Source organism: Nycticebus coucang, chromosome 5 (assembly GCF_027406575.1).
Source record: "Nycticebus coucang isolate mNycCou1 chromosome 5, mNycCou1.pri, whole genome shotgun sequence".
Lineage (NCBI taxonomy): Eukaryota > Metazoa > Chordata > Mammalia > Primates > Lorisidae > Nycticebus > Nycticebus coucang.
This window is the reverse complement of record NC_069784.1, coordinates 30,689,930-30,705,404: the sequence shown is the minus strand read 5'-3', so window position 1 is coordinate 30,705,404 and position 15,475 is coordinate 30,689,930. Positions and strand designations below refer to the sequence as shown.

Here is a 15,475-nt window from a genome sequence, read left to right as displayed (position 1 = left end):
CTTTACTTAAGAGTAAAATACAACTTAAGTTTCATTTTACTCTTGGTATGCATGACAGGCAGCATGGAAGGCAGTTGATCAATGTTCGATTAAAATTACATATAATAATAATATAATCTCCTACACTTTTTAATAGTTTACTTCTAATTTTTATATGTCAAAGTCTCAGAAAAGATGTAATCTCATTTTATCATAGAGTTCCTTGATTTACTATGTTGAATCACATAAATTTGCCATTTTTATAGTTTAAAAGCAATCAAGTATCAACATTTCATTTGGTTCTATTTATATGATTAAATATATCAAGAAACAAAATTAAAAGTAGTAGCAAAACCTTTGAAATCTGTATCAGAAAGGATGATTCCATTTACTTTATTATTTTATTTTTTAATTTATTATTATTTATTTTTTTGTAGAGACAGAGTCTCACTTTACCGCCCTCGGTAGAGTGCCATGATGTCACAGGACTCACAGCACCTCCAGCTCTTGGGCTTCTGTGATTCTCCTGCCTCAGCCTTCCCAGCAGCTGGGACCACAGGCGCCCGCCACAATGCCCAGCTATTTTTTTGTTGCAGTTCGGCCGGGGCTGGGTTTGAACCCGCCACCCTCGGTACATGGGGCCGGGGCCCTACTCACTGAGCCACAGGCGCCACCCGATTACATTTATTTTTAAAAAGAAGAAAAGAAAAAGAATGCTGACATTACCTGATTCTTTTGCAACCCTAAGTCTGCTTTCCCACTCATCAAAAGGTCCCAAACACTTAGCTAAAAATGTCTGGAGGGTAACACAGTCCAAGGGTAAGACGTGATTATCAGAGCCAACATATAAAATGGGATCCACAACTATGTAGCCTCCACCACTTTTCTCATTCCTAAGAGAAAAAACAAAACAAAAACTTTTAAATAAGCAATAGGAAAACAATTCGTCGCCTAATATAGTCTGACTATAACTTTTAATTGTCCCATTATAAAAATATTTATTTCTAAGCACATAAAACCATTTAAAAAGTTGCAGCACAATTTAAATGGAAAAGCCATGCTTACCCTTTCCCTAATCTTTACCTAATTACACAATATACCTAATATCCAATAACGATTTAATAAAAAGTAAGTGTACTCAAATCTATCAGTGATATTAAGGGTCCTCAAATAAATAATATCTTATAATCAGGTGAAAAGATTAGTGTATTAAGATGTTACTTAAAATAAATTTATACAATACTTTGCATCTGCAATAGTTACCTCCTAGAGACTGGAGAACCATATTCTATTTGCATTTCAAGTAAGCACTATAAAAACTGCACCGCCATGGTTCATACAGTAACTTTTACAAGGTAGGTAACTTCAGGTTATAGAATAAGTTAGCTTTTTTTTCACATACAGAATACCTGACTTACCCTTGAAGGAAATAATACTGAAATGAACCAGACTGTTGCAGATTAAGTTTACAGTATTTATCAGAATCATCTTCTCTTTCTGTTGGATTTTCCCAGCCCAGGGGGCGAAACTTTCCTCGATTAAATGTTTCTCCAGGAAATGGGTAATTTGTATACACAGTAACTGCTTTTCCCTGTAAAGTTGGGCCCAGTCGAAACTGTAGTTCGAACCCTAAATAAAAAGCACATTTGAATAGGCTCATTGCAGGACTTAAATTATAGGTGTTTTATTCAAAGGATCATAAAAACTTTGAGTTTTCAATTATGTTTAAAATAACTCCACATACCTAATGCTGCTTTGGAACTACTTTGCATTCCAATTGAGCTGAATTTTACATAAGTATCATATGCTAACAGATTGTGCACTAGAGCTGAATTTTATTTTTTAATAAGTATAGTAAACATCATAGAACTGTCTTCTCTGTAGTGTCTTTTTCTCCTTCCGTTGGAAACTGATTCCTATTTTCATGGTGACTTTGGGGTGTGCAAACTCTTATGTGACCCCATTTACCATGACCTCTCACTCCCCCACTCTCAACCCTAGAGGGAGGCATCTGAGCAGAGACCTTCCCTAGCAATTTTCCACCTGCATCAGAGAAAGCAAGTTTCTCTATGGTGTTAGAGTAAGTGGTAGTATATAAAACGTGGGAGGTATCATCGGACAACCATCCCACCATACAGACAAAGCTAGTCTTCAATCTTTAGTGAGGCAGAATTTGGACTTCTAACAGGAGTTCTGGAGACATCAGAGCCACTGACTGATGTCTGCTCAAATCCAGTGATGTGCTAATAAAGGCTCAGCGATTGCCTGGAGTGGTGGGAAGCAACTGGCAGTGTATGCTGACCAGCTGGTGGCAACAATCCCAACACGGACGACCTGAAGCTACCAACGTGAAAGTGGAACTGGGAAGAGATGTACGTGCTCAGCTCTCGGGAGCCAGCACAAGTGGCTCTGCCACATTACTGCCTGCATCTCTACTCTTCACGGTTTACTTACTAAAGCCTTTCCTGGTCTTCTGAGAGCCACTACCTTTCCACCTCTGCCCAAGTTAGGTCATTCCAATTAAAACATCTGAGTCTTATCTACTACACTCTAAGTATTTTACTATAAGAAAAAAATGAGTACATTATAGCTAAAATTGTATTGTGAAAGAAAAGTTTTGATTGGTTTAAGGAAGACTTTAAACCTTCTTCATAATTATTAGAAAGTTTGCATGATACTTTATAATGAAACATTTTTAAAACAGAATTTGAAGATTCTGACTATGGTTAAATCTACTAGAAATAACAGGCATATAAATTTTGAACAAGAGTGTAACTTTCAATTAATGATAGGTGAAGGTAGGAAAATTTAGTTCTGTGGTGTATACTGTTTAATACTTAGTGAACTTTTATGAGAAGAAAGAAATACACCAATATTTATAATCTTTAAAATGCTCAATTCATTGAACATCCAATAAAGCAATGAAAATTATGCACTGAGTACCTACCATGTCATAGGAACATAACAGATAACAATTCCTGTCCTTGTAAAGCTTGAGTTCTAAAGGGAGAAGGAGGCCATTAAACCATAAACACAACAAATAAATAAAACATAACATGTCAGGAGGAGACAAATACTGAGAAAGAAAAATAAGAGCTGTGTAAGCAAATGGGGGAGAGGGGAGGTGGCAGAAATCTTAAACAGGATGGTAACTGAGAATCTCAAAGCTCGACAGGGGTGAGGTAGTGAGCCACAAGGCTATCAAGACACTGACCACGTGAAGGACAGGGGGACAAAGGACCCACAGTGGAAGCACACCAGGGTCCAGATGTGGTTCCAGAAATAACAAGCAGCCCCTCACTATAGACGGACTGGAATAAGCCGAGGAAGAGCAGTAGGCAGTGAGGAAATAAAGGTAGCAGGAGAAGCGGATCATGTGGTCCCTTCAAGGCCACTGTAAGTACTTTGGCTTCTCTGATTGAAATGAAGAACTAGTGAACAGCTTCGAGCAGAGAAGTGATATGACCTAATTTATGTAGTAAATGTATTAAAAACACTACTCTAGGCTAGGCATGATGGCTCATGTAATCCCAAACTTGGGAGGATGAGGTGAAGGACAGCTAAAGGCTAGGAATCTGAGACCAGCCTGGGCAACACTGTGAGACCTTGCCTCTAAAAACAAAAAAAGGAGAAAAATGAGCCAGGTGTGGTAGAGGGTGCCTGTAGTCGCAGTTACACAGGAGGCTCAGGTGGGAGAATAATTTGAGCAACCACGGCTCCTGTAGCTGCGATGACACAGCTGCACCGCACCCTGGTGACAGAGTGAGACTATCTCTAAAAAGAAAAAAAGTTACTCTGAAAAGGAAAAAATGGGTGAAAATATTGCTTTGGAGATGTCTCCTTCTGGCCAAGATAGAGTAACTAGTAGTAGGCTTACCTACTGCTGAAAAACTAGAAGAAATATGTGTGTATGAAAGAGCTCTCTTGGGCGGCACCGGTGGCTCAAGGAGTGGGGCGCTGGTCCCATATGCCGGAGGTGGCGGGTTCAAGCCCAGCCCCGGCCAAAAACCACAAAAAAAAAAAAAAAAAAAAAAAAGAAAGAGCTCTCTTCAGAAGCAGGTAGTAAAGAACTGGAATCCTTGAGAGAAGGGTGATCCCTAGAACTTTCTGGAATATGCACAGGGAACAATAACAGTGGTCCAAATTAGTTGAGGAGATAGAGACAGATTAGCATCTGGGGAAGCTGGGACCTCTGTTTGCAGGGCAGAGTATGGCAGAGAAGAGAGTTATGAGAGGGAGAGCTCCATAAATTTATTGAGGGTCACTTTGAGTCTGGCTGAACATTAAGTTATACACGAGTCAAGTTTGACTCCATGAGGCCAAGCAAGGAACAACTACTGGGCATCATAAACTGAAAAATTCCCAGAGTTCCTATGGGCCTGGAAGCCATTTATTTGATGTTTGACTGGTGAGACTGAATCCCCACATTGTTGAATTCTGAAGCATTTAGTAGCAAACCCAGAAGAGTCATGTCTTAAGTAGTAGGACTAGTAGGCCTAGAGTAAAAACTATATAAACATACCCTATCAAAGCTTAAAAACAAGCCTCAAAAGGATTAAGTTGTTACACAGGTAAAATAAATGGCTGCTATAATAAAACTCACCACTCCTGGCTCGGTGCCTGTGGCTCAAGCAGCTAAGGCCCCAGCAACATACACCTGAGTTGGCAGGTTCAAATCCAACCCGGGCCCACAAAACAACAATGATGGCTGCAACCAAAAAATAGCCGGGTGTTGTGGTAGGCACCTGTAGTCCCAGCTACTTGGGAGGCAGAGGCAGGAGAATCTCTTGAGCCCAGGAGTTTGAGGTTGCTGTGAGCTGTGATGCCACAGCACTCTACCCAGGGTGACAGCTTGAGGGTCTATCTCAAAAACAAACAAACAAACAAAAACAACTCCCCACTCCTTTAAAGCAAGACAATAAAGTTCAGAGATAAAATAACAGAACATTCACAATATCTAGCATCCAATAAGAAAGTGAAACAGAAAGAGAAGCTGAGGAAGCTGACCACACATATCTGGGGAAGAGCATTCCACACAGAAAGACAAAAGATGTAAAGGACCTAAGACTTTTATTCCTGGCAAAAGCGGAATAAAAAGTAGTAGATTCATCCTTCTCACCAAAACTTAAAAGAATGAAAGAAAAAAAACAAACAATGAGAGATGGCAACAAGATAATCCCAACATTCGCCTCTGCCTACTACCTCGAGATTTTCCAGGGACCCAGGAGGACCTCAGCTCCATGAGCTAAGAAAACAGAGTTAAGAGTCATAAAGATCAAGGCAGCTAGAGTTTACAGAAGATGCAGATGCAAGTAATAACAAGAAACAGCTGCATAGTGCCAGGCGCAGTGGCTCATGCCTGTAATCCTAGCACTCTAGGAGGCTGAGGCAGGTGGACTGCTTGAGCTCAAAGGTGGAGACCAGCCTGAGCAAGAGTAAGAACCCTATCTCTAAAAATAGCCAGGCATTGTGGCAGGCATCTATAGTCCCAGGTACTTGGGAGGGTGAAGCAAGATGATCATTTGAGCTCAAGAATTGGAGGCTGCTGTGAGCTATGATGCCACAGCACTCTACCGAGGACAACAAAGTAACACTACGTCGTAAAAAAAAGAAGAAAAGAAAGAAAGAAAGAAAGCCCCCAGAGAGAACTCCACTAATTTGCAGAACGCCTCCCTGGTATGTTCAGCAGAGTACTGATGAGTGCCTGTCTCCGAGGAAAATAACTGAGACCAGGAACAGTGCTTGTATTCATCACAGGTAAATTAGAAAAATGCATAATTCATGAAACATTTGATAGAAAATCCAGAAGAGTTTTGGCTCAGTAGTGGGGAATAAGGCCTAGACAGAGCATAGTTCTAGACTAGTCTAATAAATCATAAAAATAAGACTGAAAACAAACTACTTCCAAATAACTTCATTCTATTTTTTTTTTTTTCTTTTTTGGAGACAGAGTCTCAAGCTGTCACCCTGGGTATCATTCTATTTTTTTTTTTTGAGGCAGAGTCTCAAGCTGTCACCCTAGGTAGAGTGCCATAGCGTCATAGCTCACAGCAACCTCCAACTCTTAGGCTTAAGTAATCCTCTTGCCTCAGCTTTTCTTTTTTTAATAGAGATAGGGTCTTGCTTTTGCTCAGGCTGGTCTCAAACTGGTGAGCTCAAGCAATCCACCCTCCTGGGCCTCCTAGAGTGCTAGGATTATAGGCATGAGCTACCACACTCAGCCTTTACTTCATTCTAGAACTAAGATCAAGAACATTTATAGGAATTCAAAAATACCCAGCACCCAACAACGTAAAATTCACAATGTCCAGCATATGAACAAAGATTACCAGACACACAAAGCCAGAAGCACCATCAATAAAAACTGATCCAGGAATAACAGATGTTAAGATTACCAGATAAAAATATCAAACAGTTTTTATGTTCAATAAGTTAAATATTATTTCCATGGAAACAATAATAATTTAAAAAGATCTATTCTTCTATAATAGTAAAACAAAACAAAACAAAAAATCCAAAGATCCAAATCAAGCTTCTAGAAATGAAAACTAGCAATCTTTGAGACAAAAAAATATACAGGATGGGAACTGATGTGTGGCAAGACATGACAGAAAAAAGATTTGTAAGTTAGAAGACACATTAATAGAAACCATGCAAAAATGAAAAAAGAAAGAGAAAAAAGAATCTAAAAACACTGTAAGAGCATCAGTGACCTGTGGAAAAACTGAAGCAGCCTAATATATTGTAATTAGAGTCTACAAAAGAAAGAAGAGAGAGATCATAAAAAATTATGTGAAGAACAAGTAAAACTTAACATGGTATTAAAAATTGAACAAGATATTTTCTGTGAACAAAAGATTTTAGCAAAAGACATTAAGAGAATGCCAAACCTTTCCAATTCACTCTACTCCAATTAAATACTTAGACAATTGCTAAGAGAAACACGAATGGTCTCTTTTGCATACTGCAAAATATGAATAATATGAGAATAGAGAAGTTCTGTGCTTTCCTGAAAAAAGTGGTAAGTGCTGTTAACTATATTCTTGCACTGGACCAAAATATGCATATAAATTTATTCACAGTAAGTGGGTTTAGCAAGCATGAAACAAATTATGCAAATGGAGCATTAAGTAACTAAGCAAAAATACACAGACTCACTTTTTACTTCTAAATATCGACAGTAAAACTAAGAATTTCTTTTAAAAGCAAGTATTATACAAATTTTTGTATAAAACATGTATACATTTTTCTATAAAACAATTTGGCATTTATATATTAAGTGTCTGTATTTTTTTATCTAATAATTTTACATAGACGTGTATTTTTTGAGGAAATAATCAGTGGTATAAACATAGATTATGTATAAGGATATTCACACAGCCTCATTTATTACAATTAAATAAGCTGACAACAATCCAAATATCTAATGATTGGGAATGAATAAATAAGTTATTTAATCATTAAATTATTTAATCATGCATCTGTAAGCTAGAATATTATAAAGCAATTATAAATCATGTCATCAAACAATATTTAAACACATTTTAAACTTTGTTACATTTTACATGTTTAAGTAGGTCTTTTAAAATCTTTTCTGGAAAAATGTATGGCTGAACATGGCAGTAAGCAGGGAGGTAGATTATACATATAATACACAAATTACACATATTATACACCTAATAAAAATAGGGGAAAAAAGCAGGTTACAAATTGTTAAAGAAGTATAATACTAATTGTTTTTAAATAAAAAGCATAGAAAGAAGGCTTTTTATACATTTCTATAATCGTAGAGTGGGGAATCATTTTAAAATTAGAACTACAATGATGAAGGAATAGATTGAGAAATAACTGAGCAAAAAATTATAATGTGACTGCTTAGTGACTACAAAAACATAAATACCTACACAAATATCTGCACCTTTACAAGAATAATCCCATTTATGATTAGGCAAAATGGTGTCATTCTGCACAAGTACAAATAAGAAAATGGGCTGCTTTTTTGAAGGAAATTGATGCTGTGAAGCAGAGTGTGGCTTATTTGTGTGGGTATATTAGCTCTCTGGGCATGTTTGTACAACCTGTCCCCTGTTAAGTTTATTCAAATATTGTTTTTATAATTACACAAGGATTCAGAGAATCTGTTGTACAAAGGTTAAAACTGATCTAAAATCTCTAAAACAGTACTTGTATCACTGATCTACCTTTAGGGGAAAAAAGGCAAACATTTCCAAAATAACAGTATTTATTTATATATTATACATGTATGGTATTCTAATAATTTATATATAGATATGAAACACAAAAATAAAAGGAAAAGGTAATAAAGTAAATAACATTTTAAATAACTAATTTTATTAATAAATAGAAAATTAATATTGATAATATCTGTCAGTGAAAGCAATGTGATTAAATAAAGTCTATTACTTTTGAAAGTCTTGGTTGTGTATTTTGTGTGAAGTGATTCAGATTCCAAGTTCTTTTAATTTTGTTAATTTTTAATAGCCTCAGAGATGCAAAAAATATTATAAAAAGATATACCCAAATCCAAATGAAAGAACCTGTCAGTGGTTATGTTTATTAAAGCATGTTATTAATTTTCAAATCCATTCACCAATTATGTAAAGATTTTTGCTGAATTACATTTTTCCTGATATTCAGCAATTGTTCTTTTAAGTTAACAGATATTCCTTATTTACAGATTAAACAGATTATTTAAAAACCAACTGAAATTGGGGGTGGTGCCTGTGGCTCAAAGGAGTAGGGCGCTGGCCCCATATACCGGAGGTGATGGGTTCAAACCCAGCCCCGGCCAAAAACTGCAAAAAAAAAAAAAAAAAAAAAAAACCCAACTGAAATTGGGACATTTAAAAAAGATTAGAAAATTCCATTATCAGATTTTTTAAATGGGCAGATAATTCATTTATATGCGTAAAATTATATAATGATAAAAGCATTTCTAAAATTACCCAATGGAAATGCTTTCTCTATAGCAAGGGTCAGCAAATTACATCCTGCCCAATACCTGTTTCTGTAAGTAAAGTTTTACTGGAGCAGAGCCGCATCCTTCATTTATACATTGCCAATGGCTGCTACAACACGGAGGGCCCAGGCAGGATCCGCAAAGCTGAGATTTGCTACCTGAACCTTTACAGGAAAAAGAAGCCACACTCTGATCCACAGCATCAATTTCCTCCAAAAAATCAGTTAACTTTTCACTCGTGTTTGCCTTTGAGAATCAAATGAAGTGTCTTTATTTTTTCTAAAAGTATTTCCTAAGCATCACACCATCAGAGGCTACTTGTTATTTCTGAAAAGGACAAATCTCAAAGGCTTTCTAACTCATCTTTAAGTTGGACAACTACTGCGAGGTAAAAGAGATGTTCATTGTTACCCTGCCTCTCTTTAAAAAGTAAAGAAAAGACTATTATGGTCTGGTGCCTTGGTTCACACCTGTAATCCAAAAACTTTGGGAGGCCAGGCAAGAGAACTGCTTGAGACAAGAAGTTTGAGACCAGCCTGGACAACACAGTGGGACCTTATTTCTACAAAAAAACTTTAGAAATTACCAAGGTGTGGTTGTGTTTGTTTGTAGTCACAGTTATTCAGGAGGCTGAGGCTGGAGGATTGCTTGGGCCTAGGCTATGATCATGTCACTGCACTCCAGCCTAGCCAACAGAGTGGGAACCCTACCACTCTCTTTAAAAAAAAAAAATAGACTAATATTTAAGTTAAGGTAGCCTATATATCCATTTAACATAGCTTAGGGAAAAAGTGCAATTATTCATGGCAATACATTCAAATAAGCAAAAGAGGGTGGCACTGTCGACCCCTTTCAGACCTAAAACCTCTATCTGTTCTTCCAGAGTTCGTCCTTTTTGTGTACAACTCAACTGACGTACAAAGAGCACGAATGTCAATTCATATATTAACAAAATTAAATTACTTTTAAAAAACTCAAATGGGTAGAAAGAAAGATTCTATTCTTTCTTTTCTATATCTCAACAGATAGTTCAGTGCATACCTTTAGGGGTATAGAGCCACTCTGTAGACCTCAAATCCAAATCACTGGAACCAAATTCTTATATACAGTAAATGAAATAGAACACCTAGAGCACGGCAGATGCCACAATTAATCATTCCGTTTGCTAAAATTAGTTTAGGTCATAGCGGTACATGGTGTGGCTATCTATTCCTCATGCTAACACTAGGAATATTTTACTTAGGTTACATATTACTTCTTGCAGGCAACTAGCAAGAGGAGTGATTATTTTTATTGTACACAAAAATTTTCTATCTTCTGTTCTCCACTCAATTTACAGAAACTCAATTTTCTAATCAAAGAATCTTTATAAATAAATGTTTTCTTAAAAGATAACAAAAATTATATATTTCACCAACCTATTATAAAAGATGGAGGAATTCCAGGTTTGGGAAATAGTAACCTTGTTTATTATTCTACCACTAAATGAGATAGGAAATACAGAAAAAGGGCATGATTTGACTAGAAAAGAGAATTATTTAATCTCATACTTACTGAATTAGAAGAACTCATAGAGATATCAGCATTGTAAATGAGATAGAATCCTTTCTTTGGGAAAAGAGAGAAGGAAAGAAAAATGAAGGATTTTGTGACCAATTATATATGAAAGAGCCCAAAATTGCCAGAGTTTTTCTTCATATTCAATTGGTCACTAAGTCTGAATTTTAAAATGTGTTCTCTCATTTTCAACTCTGATCCTCTTAAATCCTTATCTTTAACCAGATTTTTTAAATAGTCTTCTCAATAACTTATCTTCAACGTCTCTTGTCTTAATCTTTTACATTACAAATTATCTTCTAAAATAATATGATCACATCAGTATTGCAAAAAATAGTGACATATCCCCATTTGTAGCATTTGGATAAATGCATTGGTTTTAACTAGAGTCACAGAGTCAATCACATCGTTCTTAGTTCATAAGCCCTTCACAGTTCCCTCTTCAAATAGTATAGCTGAACTTAACAATTTTTGCTAGTTTTTATTGGAGTTTTAGTAATCAATCTGTAAGTATTTATGAACTGTTGTACACTGGACTAGGTTTGTAAGTCCCTATCCTCACAGATCTTAAACTCTAGTTTGACACTGTAAACTAACAAACTTTTAGACACTGTTTTAGTATTCAGCACTTAATTGTTCTGTGCTTACTGTGTAATCTGAAACCAAAGACAGCAGATATTGAAAAATTCAGGAAAGATTTCACAGAGCAGGTGAAATTTCAGCTGAAAGTTGAAAGGCAGGCAACATATAGAATCAAAGTAAAAGGAATTGATACAGAAGAATCTGACAGGAGTGGGGAGCATAATGACCGGCCTGAGAAAAATCACTGGAGAGAGAATTAACAGGAATGAATGGGATAACTGTAAAGATGTAAGACACCAATGGTGGAGAATGATGAGATATAATCTTGGCAAGGGAAGGTGGAGTCCCATTGCAGAATGTCTTGGAAACCAGACAAAGGTGCTTAAATTTGATTTTGTAGAACCAACTAATAAAAAGCGAATAGATTGCATAAGAGTATTCTGGCATCTAACTTTGGACACATGAAATAGAGAAATAGGCAGGCAGAGATATTTGGAAAGAAATTACAGAATTTAATGAAAAATTACAGTTAAAGAGAAAAAAGCATCAAAGAATAATAATAGGTTTCTAGCCTGGGAAACTATAACAATGGAGATATCACTAAAATGAATAGGAAAGCTGAAAAATAAAGAGGGATTAAGAATAAGGAGGGTATGATTTTGGACATGTTAGATTTAAATGTGTCCAAGTAAAGCTCTCCTAAGGCTGCTCTATAGTACAGTATCAGGCTGAAGCCAAGACTCAAGGCAGGAGACACGAGTAGAGTGATCTATCACTATAAAGCCATATATTATTAACTGTGAACCTCAAAACCAAAGAAGGTAGAAGAGCAGAAATTATTTTCTTTCTTCTTCTTCTTTTTTTTTTTTTTCTTGAGACAGTCTCACTCTGTTACCCAGGCTAGAGTGACATGGCATAATCACAGCTCACAGTAACCTTAAACTCTTGGGCTTTAGCAATCCTCTTGCCTCAGCCTCCCAAGCAGCCAGGAACACAGGCTTGTGCCATTACATACAGCTAGTTTTTCTATTTGTGATAGAGATGGGGTCTTACTCTTGTTCACGCTAGTCTTGAACTCCTGAACACAAAGCAATCTACGTGTCTCAGCCTCCCAGAATGCTAGGATTACAGGTATGAGCCACCACACCTGGCAGAAATTATTGCTTTCATTTCACAAATAAATTAATTAATGCTCAGAATTAACATAGCCTGACTACAGTTAAATGGTTTGTTAGCAGCAGAGCCAGGAAAATCCTGGTTCTCTACACTTGTCATACTCAGAAAGCTTTCAAAAAAACAGCTGAGCTCAAGGCCCTTCTTCCAAAAGGAGTCATCAGCATAGAGGCAACAAGTAAGCCTGTGAGAATGTATCATTCCTTAACAGCAGAATAGAAAAAGAAAGGATTCCTAGGAGATACCCACAATATATTAAAATGCATAAGAGAGCCCAGTAAGAAGCACCAAGCTGACAGGAATACACAACAGAGTAGAGAGAAAAAAAATAAAAACCAGAAAAGTGCAGAGTCAGGAAAGCCAAAAATGGAGTAAGTACCCAGTGATTTTAAATGCCAAACAAAGCTGGAAGAAGACAGAATTTGGCACGGTAGTTATATATTGGATGGCTGAAATTTTTTCAAACATTTAACTCTTCAGGGACTTTACCTAACAAATGCAAATATTGTTAACCTAACTGGACCTTCACAGTAATCTGAAAAGAAAATTTAACTCTTAAAATATTAGAGAAATACATAAATTCCTTCAAAATGTTTATGATTATCAACATGCATTTGGTACCCCTGTAAGGGAGACTGTATTTTACTTTTCACACGTTAAACTTCTATTTTGTAAGTTATGTTCACAGAAAATAAGTGTGAAGTTTTTAAATGTTGAAAATACAAAGCCTAAGAAAATAAAGCATTTATTGATTAGTCAAATGTTAATCAAAATAAAAATTAATCAAATAGAAATATTATTTGATCTTTTAAGTCATAGCTCAAATATATTTCATCATAACCTGATTAGTTATTTCACTTTTTACTTGGCAAGAAAATATTTTCAGCTTTTACCTTATCCATATCTGAGAAGCTTTTGATAAACATAAACAATAGTTTAACTATACTTTTTGCCGTAAACTATTTTATCAAGATTTCGATGATTCAGTAAAGGAAGAGTGACAACTATAAAAAAGCAAAACTATAGTTATGCTGAAAGTAAAATTATATATGAAAAAATTTACCAAGTTTTAATAATAAATGCTATTAGAAATAATATGGTTACTCTTCCAATGATATATATCTAACTTCCGTGTTAAATCGGAGTTAACATGCAAGGAAAAGTGAACTATTTTATTTTACCCTAACGTGACAGACATAAAATATTTCTAACTCAGATCACCCTTTGTGATATTTGCAGAACACAGCACTGTCTTTGCACGAATCAACCTTGGAAATTATATGGATCTTAGTTTTAAAAACTTTAATAGGACTGCCAATGAATTAAAAATTTAAAAGACACAAACACGTGAATTGGACAACTTGCTACTGACCTTGTTCAAGTCTGAAGAGGGTTTTTTCCAGTTTTTCCATTTCGTTTAGAATTAAAATTCGAATCTGTTTACTGTGTTCCATTTTGGCTTCTAGAGGATTTGAAATCTTTCTGAAGAGTTAAAAGAACTCCGAAGTCGAGTAAATTAGCCCTACAAAATAAAAAGGAATTAAGATAAAGAAAATAACTATTACTGTAAATTCTCCAGGGCTGACAGCAGCACTTACATGCTCTAAGTCTGTTTTAACCCTAGCAGAGGAATGAAAAAGGATGAATCTTATAAATCAGATGAAGGCGGCCAATTAACAGGTGTTTCCTTCCTTCGAGCAGAATGAGACCTAAGCGAACAATACTGTACTATAGATTCTTACAGTTAAAAAAAACCCAAAAAACTAAAAAACCGAAAGCATTCTCAGAGAAAAGCAATACTTTAGGAGTTTGGGGAAAATTCCTAGCCCCAAGCCAAAGGGCTCTGATGGCTCCAACTGGCATTTATGCTTACTAGAGATTAGTCTGCTCGAAGATAACAGGTGGGAGATCTCCCCATTCCCAAATTCGGGTCTGAAGCCACCAATGGGGAGATGGGAACAGAGTGAAGCAGTTGTTGCCCCTGGAATAGCTGCAGTAGACAGAGGACGTACGCAGAGAGCTATAGATAGAAAGAATGCATTTCCCCGCGATGCCAGCGGCATTCCTAGCACTTACGCCGAGCAAGTTCTACGTGCGGCTGCTGGGACACTGCAAGACCCACGATTCTGGCGTTAGGGTCAGAGGAGGGAACGGGAAGGAAAGCAAAAGCGGCCAGGCCAGCTGCCCGGCGGCGGCAGAGCGCAGCCTGAGGAGGGCCGGGCGCCGTGAAGGGCAAAGGGAGGGGCTGCGGCGGACAGGACGGGGCCCTGGCGGGGCTTTCCGGCGACTCCGCCTCACGCAGGTCCGTAGGAGACCGTGGACCCCGCGGGGCAGAGCGCGCACTCTCCCGGGTGGAAGCGGACGGGTCCCCGGCCCACTTCCGGCGGCTCGGCAGCGCTGGCCCCGACAGCGCGCCCCGACCGCTAGTCTCGCGAGAGCGTGGCCGCGGCGGGGTCTCAGACGCGGGGCTCGGGCCGCAGGCGGCTGCGGCCCAGGCCGCCAGCCTCTTCTTCTCGCCTCTTGGAAGCTGCTGCGGCCAGCGTACGCCCCTTGTTCAGCAGCCCGCGAGCTCGTGGTTGCGCGTGAAAATCTTGCTGCCCCAGGCTGTGAGCGAACTTGAGCTGCGCAGCAGGGTCCTTTTGTGGAAAGGCAGAATGGAGTGAGCAACCTGTGGCCTCAGAGGCACACGTGGCTCTCCAGATCCCCAGGGGTGGCTCTTAGACTGAATTCAAACTTAATAGAACCAATCTCTTTATTAAAAGGGTTTGTTCTGTAAAATTTGAATTCAGTCGGAAGGCCGCACTCAAGGATCCAGAAGGCTACTTGTGGCCACAAGGCCGCCTAAAGGGACCTTGCTGCATTCGCTGACGTTCGGTCCAGCGCGTGTCCATCGTCCCTAGTGCTGGCCTGGCACACGCTCCTGCACGCGGGCACGGAAGGGTAGGTAGGGGAAGTCTGGCCAGTCCACAACAATGAAGAGCGCAAATAGCATCTAGTTGTATCTGGTAAACACTGGATAGACCCTCAGTGATTCAGGACTCTGCAGATGCCTAAGGTGCTTTTATGCCTGAGGGAAAAGAAAACATATCTTCCAGGGGTTTTGGAGGGCCACTAATGATCATAAGAAAATAGACAAAAGGGCCGGGTTCTAGCGCTTTGGGAGCCATAGCAGGATCTCTTGAGGCGAGAATTTCGAGATCAGCC

General features: G+C 38.0%; 1 protein-coding gene across 1 annotated transcript in view; it reads right to left on the bottom strand.

Annotated features, from left to right (window-relative positions):
* Positions 1-14,000, bottom strand: part of AGL (amylo-alpha-1, 6-glucosidase, 4-alpha-glucanotransferase) — a 79,498-nt gene extending 65,498 nt beyond the window's left edge. Inside the window, 5 exon segments of the mRNA XM_053591350.1 lie at positions 706-872; positions 1,398-1,608; positions 13,644-13,719; positions 13,721-13,793; positions 13,870-14,000. Of these exon segments, the coding sequence (XP_053447325.1) occupies positions 706-872; positions 1,398-1,608; positions 13,644-13,719; positions 13,721-13,793; positions 13,870-13,871 (529 nt within the window). The 5' untranslated portion in view covers positions 13,872-14,000.
* Between the last annotated feature and the right edge of the window lie 1,475 nt (positions 14,001-15,475).